General features: G+C 50.9%; 2 protein-coding genes across 7 annotated transcripts; both read left to right on the forward strand.

Annotated features, from left to right (window-relative positions):
- Nucleotides 1–696: 696 nt before the first annotated feature.
- On the forward strand, nucleotides 697–13,651 carry CEP85 (centrosomal protein 85). 6 transcript variants are annotated; one of them, XM_075438229.1, is made up of 14 exons: nucleotides 697–757; nucleotides 2,406–2,472; nucleotides 3,078–3,230; nucleotides 5,459–6,183; nucleotides 6,836–6,969; nucleotides 7,812–7,929; nucleotides 8,320–8,505; nucleotides 8,879–9,031; nucleotides 9,289–9,443; nucleotides 9,958–10,078; nucleotides 10,543–10,593; nucleotides 10,679–10,786; nucleotides 11,447–11,675; nucleotides 11,930–13,651. In XM_075438229.1, exons 2-14 carry the CDS (start codon nucleotides 2,418–2,420, stop codon nucleotides 12,091–12,093), a joined length of 2,352 nt encoding a protein of 783 aa, XP_075294344.1. In that variant the 5' UTR covers nucleotides 697–757; nucleotides 2,406–2,417; the 3' UTR covers nucleotides 12,094–13,651. The 6 variants fall into 6 exon arrangements, with proteins under 6 accessions (XP_075294344.1, XP_075294345.1, XP_075294347.1 ...); XM_075438230.1 differs by lacking the exon at nucleotides 697–757 and adding an exon at nucleotides 2,102–2,176; XM_075438232.1 differs by lacking the exons at nucleotides 697–757; nucleotides 2,406–2,472; nucleotides 3,078–3,230 and adding an exon at nucleotides 3,643–4,169.
- Nucleotides 13,652–14,317: 666 nt separating this feature from the next.
- SH3BGRL3 (SH3 domain binding glutamate rich protein like 3) lies at nucleotides 14,318–16,302 on the forward strand. Its single transcript, XM_075438238.1, is given in 4 exon segments — nucleotides 14,318–14,399; nucleotides 14,402–14,508; nucleotides 14,843–15,010; nucleotides 15,402–16,302. Coding segments are annotated over 4 exon segments (408 nt in total). The 5' UTR covers nucleotides 14,318–14,332; the 3' UTR covers nucleotides 15,468–16,302.
- Nucleotides 16,303–16,359: the final 57 nt, after the last annotated feature.

Raw genomic sequence — 16,359 nt, forward strand, 5'->3', positions numbered from 1 at the left:
GACGCAGCTCTCCCAGAGGCCGTCGCTGAAGGAGAGGTCTCGGGGGTAACCGGGCCTCTCGGGCAGCTCCCGCCACCGCGGCGTGGCCGTGGCCGCCAGCAGCAGTGCCCAGCCCGCGGGGCCCAGCGCCAGGCCCCACACCAGGGACGCGGTGCCCATTGCCGCCCGGGGCCTCTCTGCCGGTGGCTTCCAGTCGGGGAAGGTGACCCCGCGCCACGCGCGGGAGGGGCCCCGGTGCGGCCTGGCGTAACGCGGGGCCCAGCGGCCGCGGCCTCGCCGGCTCCCGGGGCAGCGCTGACCTCTTAGGCCGAGCGGGGTGAGCCTGGGGGGGGGGCTGCGCTGCCCTCGCCCCTCAGCCTGGGGGACTGGGCTGGTTGCGGGGGCCGTGGAGCCTGTGTGGGGCGAGGGAACGCGGGGCAACGGCGGGGGGGGTAGGGGGGTATGCGGGCCTCGCCGGCCCCGCTCCCCGCCCGGTCCCCTCACGGACGGCGCGGCCGCGGTAGGCACTGCGCATGCGCGGGGAGACCGCACGGCGCCGCTCTTTCAAGGGACTGTTCGCGGTTTGCCTCCGCCAAGTTGCGGGGCGGGGATGAGCGTTCGGGAGAGCCAATGAAAGAGGGGAAGAGGCGGGGCCGGCGAGCCCGATAGGCTGCGGGGCAGGGAAAGGCGGGCGGGGCCCTGCCCCTTTCCTCCTGCCACTCCCCCCCCAGGCGGCTCTAACGGTCGCGCCGCAGCGCGGTCTCCGCGGCGGAGCCAGGTGAGTGGGTCGGGCTCGGCTGGGAGCTTCTCAGGGCGGGCAGTGCCCGTCGTGTGCTCCCCTTCGGTGAAACCAGCCCTCCTCCTCCGCCCGGGCAGCTCCCCGGCGCCTTCTCCTCAGGGACCGGCCTCCTCTTCCCCCAGTCTCCTCAGAGACCTTCCCGCCCTACCTCCTTTCTCCTCAGGGACGAGGCCCCCCCTTCCCCATTTTCTCCTCAGGAACCGGTTGCCCCCCCCCTTTCTCCTCAGGAACCGGTTGCCCCCCCCCTTTTTCCTCAGGGACCGGTTCCCCCTTCTGTTCTCCTCAGGGGCCGGCCCCCGGGGTCAGGCTGCGCCTGCCAGGCGGTTGCACACACCCCCCCCACCCGGGGTCCACCGCCTTCCCATCTCTCCTCCCTGCAGCCAAATCGCTCCCGGGAGGCGAAGGGGCTGCCCCGGCTTCCCTTGGCTCCGCGTACCCGCCGAGCTCTGCCCCCTCCGCCGGGTAAAGCGCTGCTCCCCCGCGCATCGGGGCCCCGCTGCTCCCCTGCCTCCTGCTCCCTCGTTTTTTTTGTTTTTTTTTTTTTTTTTTTTATTTAGCCCCTTCCCACCCGCTCTGTAGGGTCTGTTTACGGGATGGGGAGGGTGTTTGTGAGAGGGTGGTGCGGAGTGAGGTGGGAATGCTTTGGTTGCCTTGTCTGCTGTATTTCGAGAGCCCACGCTTGAGTTTCCCTGTTACGACTGCCTGACTGTAGTGCTGGAGACTGAGGTTTAAACTCGGGAGTTTCTGAAACATAGCTAAACTAAACATAAAAAGCACTAGGTTTAGCTAGAAGTGCTTTATTTCTTCATATGTCTGAGTGAAATGCTACCTCTGGTTCACTATCCTATTGCATTCCCAGTCTCTGTTCTATCTTGTAAGATCTGTATGTGTATGCTTTCTAAGAATCAACGATTTCTGTGGTCTGTTTGAATCAGGCAAAAATCTGTAAGAGCTGGCAATCAAGGATTTGGTATTTGACCAGTGGAGTGGAGAGAGGCCTTGAATTTCCACAGTGAAGAGCTATAAATTATATTTGCAACATCAGAGACAGGAAATTCACTGTCTGAAATACTCAGATAAGCAGATAAATTAAACCAAAGCTCTGGACAGATAATGATTGCCATTTATGGATCAGCAATGCTAAGTTTTGAATGACTGCATTTCTGCATGTAGTTGCTCAGTGACCGCTACAGAGGGCAGAAATGAACTGGTTTAGAGTTAGACTTTTAAAGGGAAATTTTTAGTCTCTGTAGACGTAAAGCCAGCGTGTAGGTACCATGGTGACTGATGCTCTATAAATAACTACGATGGGGATAACACATGCCCCAGTTGAAAGGCACTGCTGAGCTGCTGCATACCTGGAGAATATTGCAAACAGGAACTCTCCTCATTTCTCAGGCATGAAGAAAACCTGCAATAACTGCATGGGGTTTTTAAGCATTGACTCTGTTGTTGTGGGGCTGAAACAGATACATTCTTGGGAGGAGATGCTAATTAAATATGAAATACTGTGTTACTCTGAATGAAGAGTAGCTGATGTGTACATACCCTTTGCTTGGTTAGTGGGAGCAGGGTTTGGTTTATACTGACTTGAAATATGATTTTTATTTATTGTCCTGTGCTTCAGTGGATAGATAAGATGGCTGCTCTTGAGAAACATCCGGACCTGAGGCTCCAGCAGAACAATCCATCAGGTAAGCACAGTCCTTTCTTTAAAGCCCTTCTGCTGTCGGATCCTGTTTCAGTTTCTCTGAGGAGACATGTGGCCCTGAGAAGAGTTCTTTACTGAAAGCTTTTTATTGAAAAAACAATGTCTTATTCCCGCAAAGTAAGAGCGGCATGGGTTTGCAAGAGTAGAGAATAATTTCATAACAAACCTGTCTCTGGATTGATAACTGATGAATCTGGAAGAGTGCTTAACAGTTAATGCAAAAATGTATCATTAATTTAACCAGTTTTGCTGTGTGCCAGTGCTGCTGCTCTTCTTAGTTCGAGTACCAGAGCATCAGCTGGGTGTAGTATTGCCAAACACATCAATGGGAATATAATTTACTGCTTTTGCATTCTGACTTCCATAATAAGACTGATTTTCAGTCTCCTGTTGATACTGTTTGACTTCCTGTATTTGCTGCCATTTCCTTTTGGAAAAGAGATTTCTTTAGCAACAACATGGGGAGTCAAGCAAGGATCAGTCTGGGTTTTTGTAGCGTGGGTAATTGGATATGGGTTAATTAGGTGTATTAAACGTTTTTTCAGTCTGTTGGCTAAAATGTAATTATCCCTGGCTCTTTCTCTGCAGATCCCAGCACCAGTCAGAAGAGTAATTTCTTGGAGACTGACTGGAAGACGCCTATGTTGTCTGTGAAGTTCCAGAGCCATGTCAGTCGCTCTTCAAGCGTGGCTGACAGCGGGGATGGGGGCATTGGGACCTCCTGCTCAGACAGCACAGAAGGTGATGGTCAGCATGGGACACAGTAACAGCCAAAGACTTGATATTTTCTTAGAAGGACAAGCATTAAATAGCCTGGTATTACTGAACCCTAGAATGCAAAACTTGGAGAGCAGAATCTGCAAAGATGTTTGGAGACTATTTCAAAACCAGTGCCTCAGCACACAGATGTGCTGCCTGAGATATAAACAAGTGATTAAGAGACTTGCTGTTTCTCTAAGCAGGTTTGGTTATCTTCTAACTGTAGTAAGCATTTTTAACTGACTGAAGGAGCCACCTTGGTGATTTGCTGGTTCATACTGACCAACAAGTGATTTATCAGCAAGTCTGCTGTGTGATTTTTTTTTTTAAAGAAATAATTTGCAGGTGCCTCTAGGGACTTCAGATCAGTGTGCCTTTGTGTGCAAGTCTCCTCAGTTAGAGCTGTGTGCTTCTCACTGAAGCATGCTGCAGCCTTGCCCTCAGCTGAGGTGCATTCTGTGAGATTGCTTGTCCCAGCAGCCCTTTCCACCTGTATTTTCATCTTCATTTGTGAAAGTGGTATAAATGACTGTTGATTTACTGATTCTTCCTTCAGCAGTGAGGAAGTTTGTATTGTTCTTGAAAACAGCGCACTTCACACATTCATGTGTTTCACAAGCTGCCATGAGCCTTTTGAATGAGCCATAGGTCTTAATAATGTGTGAGTTGGAATGAAGGCTTTTTAGAAAGTCTGGCTTTTGTGGAAATATTGCTAGAAATATTACTAGAGCACATGTTTAAGTGTCCTGTCTAGCCTCTCTCAGGATAATAAAACATCCAGCTGCACACTGAGGGCAGGGGAGATAATGACGGTTCTTTCGGAAATTGCCCTTCTGAACATTTGTGATGCTGTGGCCTTGTTTGTAAGAGCGGAGGCTGAATTGCAGCACCGACAGCTGGCTGAAGCACGCTGACGTTCAGGTCAGTACGTTAGTGAGAAATGTTGTGACAACCCTTAGTACACTCAAGGAACTGATTGCACCATCCGCACGTGGCGTGCTGGTCAGAGAACTCGAGTTCCTGATAGTGATACTGGAGTATAAATTTAGGGGCTGTGAAAGGAAGTTATACTGTGCCTTCTGCTTGCCAAGGTGAACGTGCTTGTGACTGCTTGGTAGCATGGTGTTCTGTGGAGTTCCTAGGCACAGCCAAGTAATGTCTGAGGGACTTTCTCCCCCTCCTGCTCATTTTTGAGGACAGGGTCTTGTGCCTTTATTGTGATAGTTTTCCTGCAATTTGGTGGCAGTCTTTGCAGAATCTGGTTTTAATCCTATTCAAATTGTAACCTTTTAATTCTTCTTGTAACAATGCTTTGAGGTTACAAACAAGTGGAAGGGTAACCTTCCATCCTGATGTTGGATTGAAGAAACATCGTGCAGGGACGGGCCTTCAGCCAAACCAATGAAAAAAACAAGTTTGTGTATCTGGGAGAATTCTGGAATTACTGTGATATACAATGTATCAGGACGAGGAGTGGGAACAGGCACTTCGCTGTTTTCCTGTCTCAGCTCTCACTGTTGCTGTATTGAAATCTGAGAGTTGCTAAGAATAACCCCGTATTTCCATGTGGCCAGGTTTGGTGCCCGTGTGACAGGACAGGCTCACGCTGGGGTGCGTGTGCTGAACTCGCCTCATTTCCTATGGCATGAAGGCGAGAGCCATTACTCTAGCCTCTAGAAAAAGCTCTTTTGCTGCAGCGTCCTGGAGGAGTTCGAAGGTCAGCTGCTCGGTGATCTAGTGTTCAGCTACGTTTGAAGCTCACCATGGGCTTAGTGAAGGCTCCAGTTAGCTTTGGTTACAGTTCAGTCGCTGAGCTGCGGGACGGGCGGGACAGAATCGAGGTCTCAGTGTTCAGCTGAGTAAGTTTCAGCCTTTTTATTCAATTTAAAGGACTTGATTTCTAAACCTATAGAAAGATAACCTTATTGATTTAAGTTTATACTAGAGTAGCTTAGAAGCAAGGGATTAAAAACGTGTACTGAACTAAACTTGGATTCTCCTTGTGGTTTACAGTGGGAGGAAAATGTCGGCAGGATCCTGAAACTTGTAGTTGTAGAGGGGAGCACAGGTGTGCCTTAGTCTTGCTGCTGCTTAGGAGGACATGTTTGGGGGGGGAAAGAACCGCTTTTTAAAATCTTTAGGAAAGTTTTTCAGCAGAGGAATGGTTGTTCAGGATTGTAATTAAAGCATCGCTCTTCTTCTTTCCCTAGACTCTTGTAATTCCAGTAACGGTTCCTCATTCCAGCCCATCAAAACCCAAGTGACGATCCCAACAGCCCATGTTATGCCTTCTACACTGGGTGCCTCGCCCTCCAAGCTGTGTTCTGCAGGAGACCAGAACCGTTCGCAGCATACTTCAAAAACTGCTATGCCAGGATCTGCTTCTGAACACGCAGGGCTTGTCAGAAGTGGAGATTTTAATGCCGGGAAGTCTTCTCAGGTACCATCCAGGGAACTCTTGCATCTCTACAGGACTGCAGGGGAAAAGGCTTTCGAGCAATCCTGGAATCCTGTTTCTGATCACATGAGAACAGAAGATACGTGGAAGTTTGACACCCCTGCCATTGAGCACACCCTTAACCAGTCTCTCTTTCTGGATAGTTTGTGCACTGACCCTCTCCGCAGGTTCCAGAAGTTCAGTCCAAACTCTGGGGCGGCTGAGGCAGCAAAGGACCATTATAAAGTGCTGCCAGAGAGCAAGCAAGCATCAGGGGCTAAAGGAGCCTGTGAGCCTCAGGACGGAACGTGGCCGAGTGGGAGCAGACTGATGTCCCCAGGACTCCAGGCCAACAGTTTGTTTTCAAAACCTGTACCTCCTTCATCTCGAGCATGGATGCCAGAAGCCTGCATGCTACATCCGCATGAGAGGGCCTGCGAGCTCAGTGCTTGGAAACAACAGCTAGAGAAAGTACAGTTGCAAATAGAGCAAATGCAGGTAGGGAGCTGCTTGTGTGAACATATGAGTTTGAAACCCTTCCTGCCTCTTTAGTCATGAATCATTGTCCCAGGCTTATGAAGCAAGGGTGAAAATGTCTCATGCTTCTCCCTGTCTTACACTGAAAGTCTCTTAGGGATCTGTTTTTACAATCTGTGGTGTCACAGGTATCATACGATGTGCTGCTTATGTAGAGCAGCCCTGTGTGATGTTACAGCCCTGCACAACGGTTCGGATCAAGAGGTGAAATATCCCATCCACAAGAAACTGGAAAGAAAAAGCATGCCAAGAAGTTCTTACAGTTTCTAGAATAATTGTATTCTGTATCTACAGTTAGGAAGTAGAGTCTTTCTTAAAAGATGTGTAAAACTAACTGCAGTTTATTAGATGGGAAGCTTGTTTATCACCTCCCTCTAGCTGTACTCTAATGGAGACAAATTGTTTCCAGCGAGCTAGCACAGTGATCTAAAATTATTTGTTAATCTCCAGTTGTGCTTGGGCAAAGTTACTTGTTCTTGGACATCAATGGAGACTGAAATAGCTACGTCCTGGCATGCAGATGAGCACACAGTGTGCGAAATAGCTCTAGCAATGTTGCAACTACCTCTGTGGAGCAAAAACCTCTCCCTCCTTGTTTTGTCTCCTCTTTCAGTTACAAAATGGAGGCGCCTGCCACCATCCCTCGATGTATTCTCCTTCGCTGCCTACACCTGATCTAGCCCAGTGGATCAATATCCTGAACTCCAATGAAAACCTACTCAAGGAGAAAGAGCTTCTCATTGACAGGTGAGAGTTTGATACTGACATGGTTTAAGGACTCCAGTGCATTTCCTTTTTGAAAGTACCAAGGAAAGCTTGCATCTCAGAGTCCCTCTTACCCAGCTGAGCTTTATTGATTGCAAACATCAACATAATGACCTTTGAGAACAGCTCTCCTCCCCTTTCTGTTGGAAGTAGGATAGATCCTGAAGGGTTCAAATATATCGATTTTCATTATGGTTTACTGTGTTTTATAGGGGATAAAGATTTCTGTTTGTATCATGATTATCTGGAATGTCAAAGCTACTGCCTTTTCGTTCGAGAACTTTCTGGGAGTTCTTTGAGATCTTTATTTTAAATGTATTCTTTGTGATTTTTGGGGCTGGCAAACAACACTTCTCATAACTAAAGCTAGTGGTCTGTAAGCTTTTTGAAAAAGTCCTAAAGAAAACTACCTTCGGCGTTTGGACTGTGAATACTTCTTTGGCTTGCTCATTTTGAGTCCTCTGTCTGTTCATTTTACTCCTAAGCTCCACAGCCAAGCTGGATCCTCCAAAGCATGCAAGGCTTCTGTGTTTTATCTGTAATCATTGCCGGGGGTGAAGCTCTGAAGGGAGGGAAGAAAAGTTAACACCAATTGTAAAAAAAAAAAAAAAAAAAAAAAAAAAAAAATTGAAATGGACATCTTTCGGATTACTTCTCTGCAGGTCAATTCTGAGTTGCAGAGTTGTCTTTCTGTTCTGCTGGTCACTGTATGGAGCACTAGGGTGCTGGTGCGGCACTATTCATGTTGTATTGCTCTCTGCTACCACTGAAAACAAGATGTACGTTTCAGAAAAGTCTATTACTGCTTTTTTTTCTTTTCACAGACAAAGGCAACACATATCCCAGTTAGAGCAGAAGGTTCGGGAAAGTGAATTACAGGTTCGCAGTGCCCTGCTTGGCTGTCCAGCACCCTACGGAGATGCCTACATGTTGAGAATGCAGGTAATTGGGTGCAACAGGGTGTCTGTAAGAAATGTGTTGAATCCAATGGCCCTACCACTTCTCATTAGGAGTTTCCTGAGTAGGAGGGCTATGCAGAGTAAAATTTATCCTTTGTGTGGAGTCCCAATAACCTGTCAGCTCTGAGATCTTCTGTGACTTGAGATTTCAAGCCCTGAAGCACTACAGTTTGTTTAGAAGCTGTGCTAGTGATGCAAACGCCTGACAGCACTGACAAGTGCTGTTTCAGATACTGCAGTATCCAAGATGGGCTAAATGATGTGTGGGAGTTAGGAGGGCTGAGACCACAGGTTGGAGGCAGCGCAGCTGGTTAGTGCCAGTTGTGACTGTTAGCTCTGATGGACAGAAGTCTCAGGGTGTCTCTGTTTGCAGGAGCTGCAGCGGGAGAACACATTTCTTCGAGCACAGTTCACAGAGAAGACTGAATCCCTCAGTAAGGAGAAGATTGAATTGGAGAGAAAACTGGCTGCTACAGAGGTGGATGCGAAGCTGATCCGGGAGTCGCTGAAGGAAATGATGCAGAAACATGCAGAGGAGTTAAAGAAACAGGAAGAAAGGGTATGATACCATTGCTCTAGAGATGGGAAGGTGACTTTTTTTTTCTGCAAGAAGGTAAAAGTCAATGTAGTGCCTGGGTGGAAAGTTTTCTGTGGCAATGTGTTATTGTAGGCATTTTCTGATCTCCTTGTAGAATTCTTTGGTTTATAAGCAAAAGCCCTTCCTGCTGCAGTTAGAACTATTTCAGTACCTCTTCTTTTAACCAGGGAAGAAGCCTGTCTTTAGCTAAGTGAGCAGAAATGCTGCTGAGTTAAGGTGATCTTGTATTTTGGTGTTGAGTGCTGTACCAAAAGGTAAATGAGTGGGCTTACAGAGGACTGAAGAATGGACAAGAAACTATATAGACTAAACTTGTATATGACTGTACCTGCAGGTGAAGGGAAGAGACAAACACATAAATAACCTTAAAAAGAAATGCCAGAAGGAATCTGAACAAAACAGAGAGAGACAACAGAGAATTGAGACCCTGGAACGATACCTGGCTGATCTACCAACCCTGGAGGACCACCAGAAACAGAGTCAGAAGGTAAAACTTCCTCTGAGTTGTGATGCTAGTTCTTTGCATACTTGCTTGGGTGGCTTTTCTGCAGCTGCAGATAATCCCCTGTGCAGCTGCCCAGGTAAAGTCGTGGTCTGGCCTTTTTGGTGGAGGAATGTTCTGAGCTATAGCTGAGAGTTGCCACATAGGTAGTAAAAATCTGCCTTGCAAGTGTAGTTGAAACATGGTGCGTGTGGTGAAAACCCTGGGAGGTCTGTACAGTCTTGTGATGGTCTTTGTTGCAGCTGAAGGAATCCGAACTGAAGAATACTGCTATGCAGGAAACAGTGCTGGCACTGGAAACGGAGCTCGGAGATGTCCGGGCTGCTTTCAGGGAGCAAGAGATGCAGCTAGAAACCCAAAAACACAAGGAGCTGGAGCTTCTTTCCACTCTGCGCAGGTAAAAATCTGGAGAATTAGAATCAACTTCATCTTAGCACTAAAGTAATCACTGTACCAGAGCAGTGATGGTTCAGCACAGCCAGTCGCACCTGTCAGAACCAGGTTACCGTGGATTTGTGCTGATTACGTGAGTGCTTGCCAAAATGCCGTGTTCAAATTCTGCCTGCCAACAGTGGAGGGTGGGAGCAGAACCAGGTGGCTGAAAGAAGGGGCCCCTGTTTTGTCACCTGGGTTTGTCTATGTCCTCGGGTTATTGCTCTCAACTGTAACTCCTTGCAAAATGGATCTATGTAATCTGCAATCGTTGCATCTCTGCAAATGTGCCAGTGTCATGTGCAGGGCTGTGTTGAGGGAGAGGGATTTCTTCCTTCACAGCCCTGGCAGTTTGCAAGCTGGGATGAAAAGAGGGCAAGACTGACACCTGATGTGAAAATCATTCACCGCCTCGTATTGTTCAGTGAGGGAAACACCCCAAATAAAGCTGGTTTTCCATGGTGTTCTGCTAATTTCAGCTTGCAGGACAAGGTGCAGCAGTGTGGAAAGAATGCAGAGAGAGGACCCCCTGTCCAGGATGGGGAGAAACAGAAAATAGAAAATGACTCTCTGAAGAAAGAATGTGACTGCCTCAGGAAGGTAACAGGCCGTGCCAACTGGGAATCACACGTTTTTTCCTTCCACTGAGTCACACCAGGCACTGCAATGAAATCGGGAAGTTTTGCAGTCATAGGCAGTCATAACTGTACTGAAGCAGCAGTTCCTGGAATACCAGACTGAGGGGTTTTAAAAGCTGTTCTTGGTGTGATAGCCATGCACTCCTACAGTAACACTGCAGAGAAGTCGCATAATGCAGAAGAGGGGAGAGGAAAACCACAAGAATGCAACTTCTCCAGTCTGTTTTTAGCTGATGATTCTAATGGTGCCTTTTATCAGGTGCCTTTCATCAGGGAATCTAAGTCCACTACAAACAGAGGCAATGATTAAAGCAGTAGGTGGACAGGAAAGAGGAGGAGAGGGGATGCGCTCCTGTTAAAGGAGAAATCCTGGTGGCATTACTGGGGCTGCGTGGCCAGTTCTGATGCCTCTGCTTCTGATTCCAGATTGTGGACAAACAGCAGAAGAAGATGGAGCAGTTGTCCTTGGAAGTAAAGGTGAGAGGTGACTGTGGAGGGACCTAGAAATGAAAATCTGCTGTGAAGGGAGTTAGACTGACTGCTTTCCCATGGTCTGTTCCAGAACCTGGAAGAACAGGTGGCCCAGGAAGAGGGGACAAGCCAGGCTCTGAAAGAGGAGGCGATGAGAAGAGAAAACGCACTGCAGCAGCTCCGGACCGCTGTGAAAGAGGTCAGAGCGGGTGTGTTTAGAGTGCCGGAGCATAGCAGTTGAATGAACAATGGGTGCTTTTAGCGAGGCCCTTAATTTGCAGTCAGCAGCACAACCTCTCCTGCTTCCTCTCAATCAGTTGCACTGTCAGTGCTCTGAAAGGAGCTCTTCACTGGTCAAAAGCAGGAGGAGAAAAGCAGTTTCTACCTTGGGAACTTCAGCTGGGGCTGCCGGTTGTGGTGGAGGATGCTGAGCTTGCCATCTGGGGGCAGCAAGGTGGTGAGCAGGAGTCCAAATGACTGCAGCCCTGGCTAGAGGGCAGGGCTGAGCCCCATGCTAAAGCCTAAAGGAAGCCAAGCACAATGGCAGCCCTTGAGGCGAAGGGATGGCCACCGTTGGGGCGAGCGGCTGGTGCACAGCCTCCTGGAAGCTTCTGTTGTTGCATCATGCCTCAGCAGGGACAGGGCAGTGTCATGCTGCGCTCGCTGTCTGAGCCACGAAAGCTGAAAGCTTGCACCCTGTAGGACTGACAGCTATCTGGTGAGAATCTGGAGGGCTTGATGTAAACCAGCTCTTCCTGGCCTCAGGGCTCCCATCATCATCCAGCAGTTGCATTAAGTTGCTTTAAGCGTGCTGGTTCTGTACCAAGTGACTGCTAACCTCCTGTGTCCCTTTGTTCAGCTTTCAGTGCAGAATCAGGATCTCATTGAGAAGAACCTGACCCTTCAGGAGCGACTCCGGCAGGCAGAACTAGCAACCCAGCCGCTGCCTGCTGAGACAGCCCGCCTCGCCCAGGAGCTGCACGGCGAGCTGGCCAGCTGTCTGCAGGATCTGCAGTCTGTCTACAGCATTGTCACTCAGAGGGCTCAGGGCAAGGATCCCAACCTCTCCCTGCTCCTGGGCATTCGCTGTAAGTGTGTGGAGCGATGGCAGAGCTGCGGCAAAATCAAATAACTCGCAGTGTAGCATGGAAGGTTCTTATCTTTCTGGGATTGTGAACCTTCTTTCTGTGGTTAGCTAGCTCTAAAGGTGCGTGCTGTAATAACTAAATGTTAAGTAGTAGCTCTTTTGCAAATGTGCATTGGTTTTTCTGGCTCGCTTGCAAATGTGTGTGATCCTTGGTCAGAATTGCTTGTGAGGTAACTCCTTTCTCTGACTCCACAGCTGTGCAGTGCTCTGCTAAGGAGAAGGACGACTTGCTGAGCCCTGATGGACTTGCAAAGAAACTGGTGGAGGTAAAACAGCTTCACAAAGAGGTGGAGGACTTAAGGACGGCAATATCTGACAGATACGCTCAGGACATGGGAGACAACTGCATCACCCAGTAAAGAATGCTCCCCAAAGTAAGGCAGGAAAAGAAGACTTGAAACCCTCGGGAGTCCAGAGCTCCTACACCCCAGAACCTATTCAGCACTTTACCATCCCTTTGCTCGGGTACAAGATGTGTGACTTATCCAATCTGTGAGAAATCGGGGTGTTGTTGCCAGAAGTGTTTAGCTGCTGACTGGAATCGTTCAGGGCTTCAGTGTTGGGCTTTGCAGTAGCTTTGATGTTGTGGAATGTGTTTATGTGGTGTTTGCTGGAGCTGGTGTGGTCTCTGATGCTGGGAGATGAATTCTGAATTGCCTTCCAGGCATGTCAAATGCTGAACATGCAAATGCAACAGTTAAAATCATCACTGAAGGGAAATGTATGCCCTGGTCTTTCTGATAAATTCTCTGCGCAGATCCTGTGTGACTGGTAAGACCAGAGGATTATCAGAGTGTTCAGGGGATATCTGTGGCCTTCAGAGGCAAGCAGGTGTGCCAGTTATACTACTGCTAATTACGTCGAGGTGCTACAGGCTCCTTGGATGCTGTGCGCACACTTATGGCTTGGGTGCTTGTGTAGCCAGTCACGGAGCAGGCCCTGCTTTCCTCAGGTAAATGCAGCCGGAGCTGGGGAATAGAGCAACAAAGACAACTCTGAAAACACTCCCCCTGGGCACTGGTACCCCAGAAGCCTTAAGCCTTTTATCCCCCCTGAAACAGCACTCTGTGCGTGGGTGTGATTCAGACCGCAGAGGAAGCGGATCGATGCTGAAGTGCCTTAATGTGCTAGAGAAACCTCCTGTCCCCGTGCTGCTTCATGCCTGATGCATCCCCTGGCAGGGTGGGGAACGGCTGTTTCTCGTAGCCACCTTTAGAGCCATTGCAAAACAATCCTGGGGAGCCTCGAATGCCTGTAGCCCCTGCCAGAGCCACAGAGAGCCTCTGTGCCCCCAGGGACCCTGCTGCTTGGCTCTCTGCTCACTACTTGATGAGGAGAAAGCCATTCTGGTCCTACCACGGCAGGGAAGGTACAGCTGCATCTGAGAGCTCTCCCTGCTGCCTGCCAGGCAGTGCCCACTCGGGCTTTGTGGTAGACCTGCCCCCTGTTCTCTGGGGGCTCCCTGCTCCTCTGCGAAATAATGGGGTTTCTGAGTAAATTGGTGTAGGATGTGGTTCACTTTGTCACAACCCTCCTTAACCGTAGTGGCAACTTTACTGAGTGCTTGCTTGTGACAACGCTGTGGTGCTGAGGGCGGAACTCTTTTGGTTTTCAGCTGAATTGCAAGATAAGAAGTTGGTTTATATAATGGGGAAGATACTGCTGAAACTTCTGTCCATTTGGTTGCTTCTGGTTCATGTTGTGGCTGCAAGCCCTCGGTTTGGGAGAAATGCTTTCGTTATTCCTTTGTGTTAAAATTTAAGACCAAATCTGTTTTGTTCTTAGCGTTTGGCTGCCATGGGTGATGGTGGCAATAAATGGGTTGGTTTGCTGTCCCGAGCTACGCCCTGCGCGGCACGGGGCGAGAGCGCAGCAGCGTTTGCCGGGCAGCCAGCTGCCTGCCATGTTCTTTCTGCATCTGGTGTGTTCTGTTTCTGGCTGTTTCTGTTCCCAGGTTGCTGGTGCCATGTACTGGGCTAAATGTGGGCCAAAGCTGTTTCTTGAAGTTGTGTGTTCCGGCTGCTGGGAGCTCGCCAGGCACTGGGGTGCAGAGCAGCACCGGCTGTGACACTTTTAGTATTTAGTACCATCGCCTTCCCCGCATTCTCTTTGGGGTGCAAGATCTTGTTCCCAGGTGCCATGGGGGGACACATTTGCTCTCTGCCCCCGAGATCATGGCTGAGACCATCTCGGCTGACGCTTGGGGCTGCGGGGCTGCCCAGGCCATGTGTTCCTCTCTGCGGGGAAATGTCCCCTCGTCGCCCTCCTGCAGAACTGGTGATCCCATCTGGCTAAGGTGGTGATCCCATCTGCCGCGTGGGACTGCCGCTCTCCATGTGGGGGAAGTCTGGGGGCCTGGCTTTGCAGAGCACCCCGACTGCCCGGTGCCCTGCCCGGTGCCCTGCCCGGTGCCCCCCCCGGCGCCTTGGGCGCGGCGCGTTCACACCGGCCTTTGTCTCGCCCGCTTGTTCGCACCGAGTAGTCTGAGTATAAAATGAATCTGCTCAGCTCCCCCCGCGCGAAGCCGTCCTGGGGGGGGGCCGGGGCGGGGGCGGCGGCTCCCGGGGCCGGGCCGGGGCCGGTCCCCGCCGACGCCGCATGCCCGGGCCCGCCGGCCCCATTGGTCCCCGCAGTCACATGCCGGGCGGCGGCGGGGCGGCCGCTCCCTCCCTCCCTCCTTGCCTCCCTCCGTCGGGCTGAGCGCTGGGAGCGGCCGCGATCGCAGCATGAGCACTCTCAAGGTCTACAGCACCTCGGTGACCGGATCCCGGGAGGTGAGTGGCGGGGCAGGGCTGGGCGCTCCGGGGTTCCCCCTCACTGGGCTGGGCGTCTCTTCCCCGTGGAGCCGCGAAGCCCCCAGCCCCATCCCGGGTGTCCCCATCCCTGCTCACCCTGTGCCATCCCCATCGTCCCCTGAATCCGTGCTGGGTGTCCCCCCCTATGCAGGGCCGAGCCCCGTGGGCGGGTGGGGTCTGGGCCGTGGCCTGTGAGCAGCGGTTGCTCTGTGAGCGCTGTGATGAGGGTGGCTGGCACGCTGGGGTGCGTGCCCACCCTTTGGGCTCCTCTCCAGCAGCTCCCCATAACCTGCTTTCCCTACCCGGGTTCCAGATCAAATCCCAACAGAGCGAAGTAACCAGAATCCTCGATGGGAAAAACATCAAGTACGAGCTGGTGGATATCTCCCAGGACAACGCTCTCCGGGAGGAGATGAGGGCCAAGGCTGGCAACCCCAAAGCCATCCCACCCCAGATCGTCAACGGAGACCACTACTGCGGGGTAAGGCTCGTGCTCTGCGCAGGGGATAAGCACCACAGAGGCTGGGTGGTGGGCAGTAATCCCATCCCCTTGTTTTTGCTACAAATGGTACCAAGATGCCTTTCAAAAGGCATTTCTCATGAGGTGCACGGACAAGGTGCTGCCAGGGTTAATGGCCATTTGGAGCACAGCGGCTTGTGAAAAATGGGACCTGGGCAGGGGGACGCTGGGTGACTGTGGGCAGCGGGGCTGTGCAGGGCTGTCCCTGCTTCGCCCAGTTGTCCTCCCTGTGACTGTCACCGCGCTGTGAACCAGTTTGTGCTGTGTGCTCAGGGGACCCTGTGCTGCCTGGCCGGCGGGAGCGTACAGCTCGCTCTTGCCTTGTGAGCGACCGTGTGGTTTTTCCCTGCAGGATTACGAGCTCTTTGTGGAAGCGGTGGAGCAAAACACCCTGCAGGAGTTCCTGAAGCTGGCCTGAGGCCCGGGCTCCCCTCCCGTCCTGGACTCTACTTGCATTCCTCAGCACCCTCATCTCTGACCACCTTCACTTCCAGGCTGTCAGCGCCGTCCTGGCACGGCGACGTGCATCCCAGCACAGGGAAACCCATGACCAAAACTACTCACTGCAGCTGCCTACGATTCTCTCCTGCCTAACCCCCATATCATCTCAGAGAGATCCAAAGAAAGTCTGATGCTCGCTGCGCATGGCCTGTGAACAAAGCTGGGCCTGGCTCACACAGCAGCTTCCAGTGCCTCTGTAAACAGCAAAGCCTCTGGGGCTGTGCGAAGTGCAGCCGTCCGTCAGCCCTCTCCTCTGCAGGGAGAGCTGCTGCTTCAGGAGGGAAGGGCTTAGGGTTGTGTGTTACTTCCTACTTTTCCCAGTTGCTGTTAAAATTGTAAATCCTGCTGCCTCACTTTGTTTTTTTTTCTTTTTTTCTTTAGCGCAACTGCAAAGATCATGGCAACTAAGTTGATTTTTGTTTGATTTTGTTTTAATGCAAAAATACTGCACAAAGCTGGGGTCTGACCCACCTGCAGGGGCCAGTGTCACTCGCAGGCTGCCTGGGGGATGGATGGGCCTAGCAGTGGGACCTGTGTGCTCCTTCTGCCCTCCGCTGCCATGTGATGCCACGGCTCACTCGTGAGCGGTAACGGCTCGGGGCTGCTCCAGAACAGCCGATGCTGTCTTACCTTTCCTCTTTGAGTTGGCTTTTTTGCAACCTGGACCAAGTGCATTTTGTTTTCCTGCCAAAAAGCAAGTTTATAACCAGTGTTGTCTTCCGAGATGCTATTAAATGTTACTGTACCTTTCACATCGGTACTCCTGCGTTTCTTTTAAATTTGGTTTTATTTTGACTACAGGTTAAACA

This window comes from Opisthocomus hoazin, chromosome 17, assembly GCF_030867145.1.
Source record: "Opisthocomus hoazin isolate bOpiHoa1 chromosome 17, bOpiHoa1.hap1, whole genome shotgun sequence".
Lineage (NCBI taxonomy): Eukaryota > Metazoa > Chordata > Aves > Opisthocomiformes > Opisthocomidae > Opisthocomus > Opisthocomus hoazin.

What these genes read in the sequence shown, in the direction of transcription:
- CEP85 (XM_075438229.1), top strand. Translation starts at nt 2,418, where the DNA reads ATGGCTGCTCTTGAGAAACATCCGGACCTGAGGCTCCAGCAGAACAAT. An exon ending in AGTTGTCCTTGGAAGTAAAG is followed by an intron (nt 10,594 to 10,678) that starts GTGAGAGGTGAC and finishes GGTCTGTTCCAG; the next exon opens with AACCTGGAAGAACAGGTGGC. An exon ending in TCCGGACCGCTGTGAAAGAG is followed by an intron (nt 10,787 to 11,446) that starts GTCAGAGCGGGT and finishes CCCTTTGTTCAG; the next exon opens with CTTTCAGTGCAGAATCAGGA.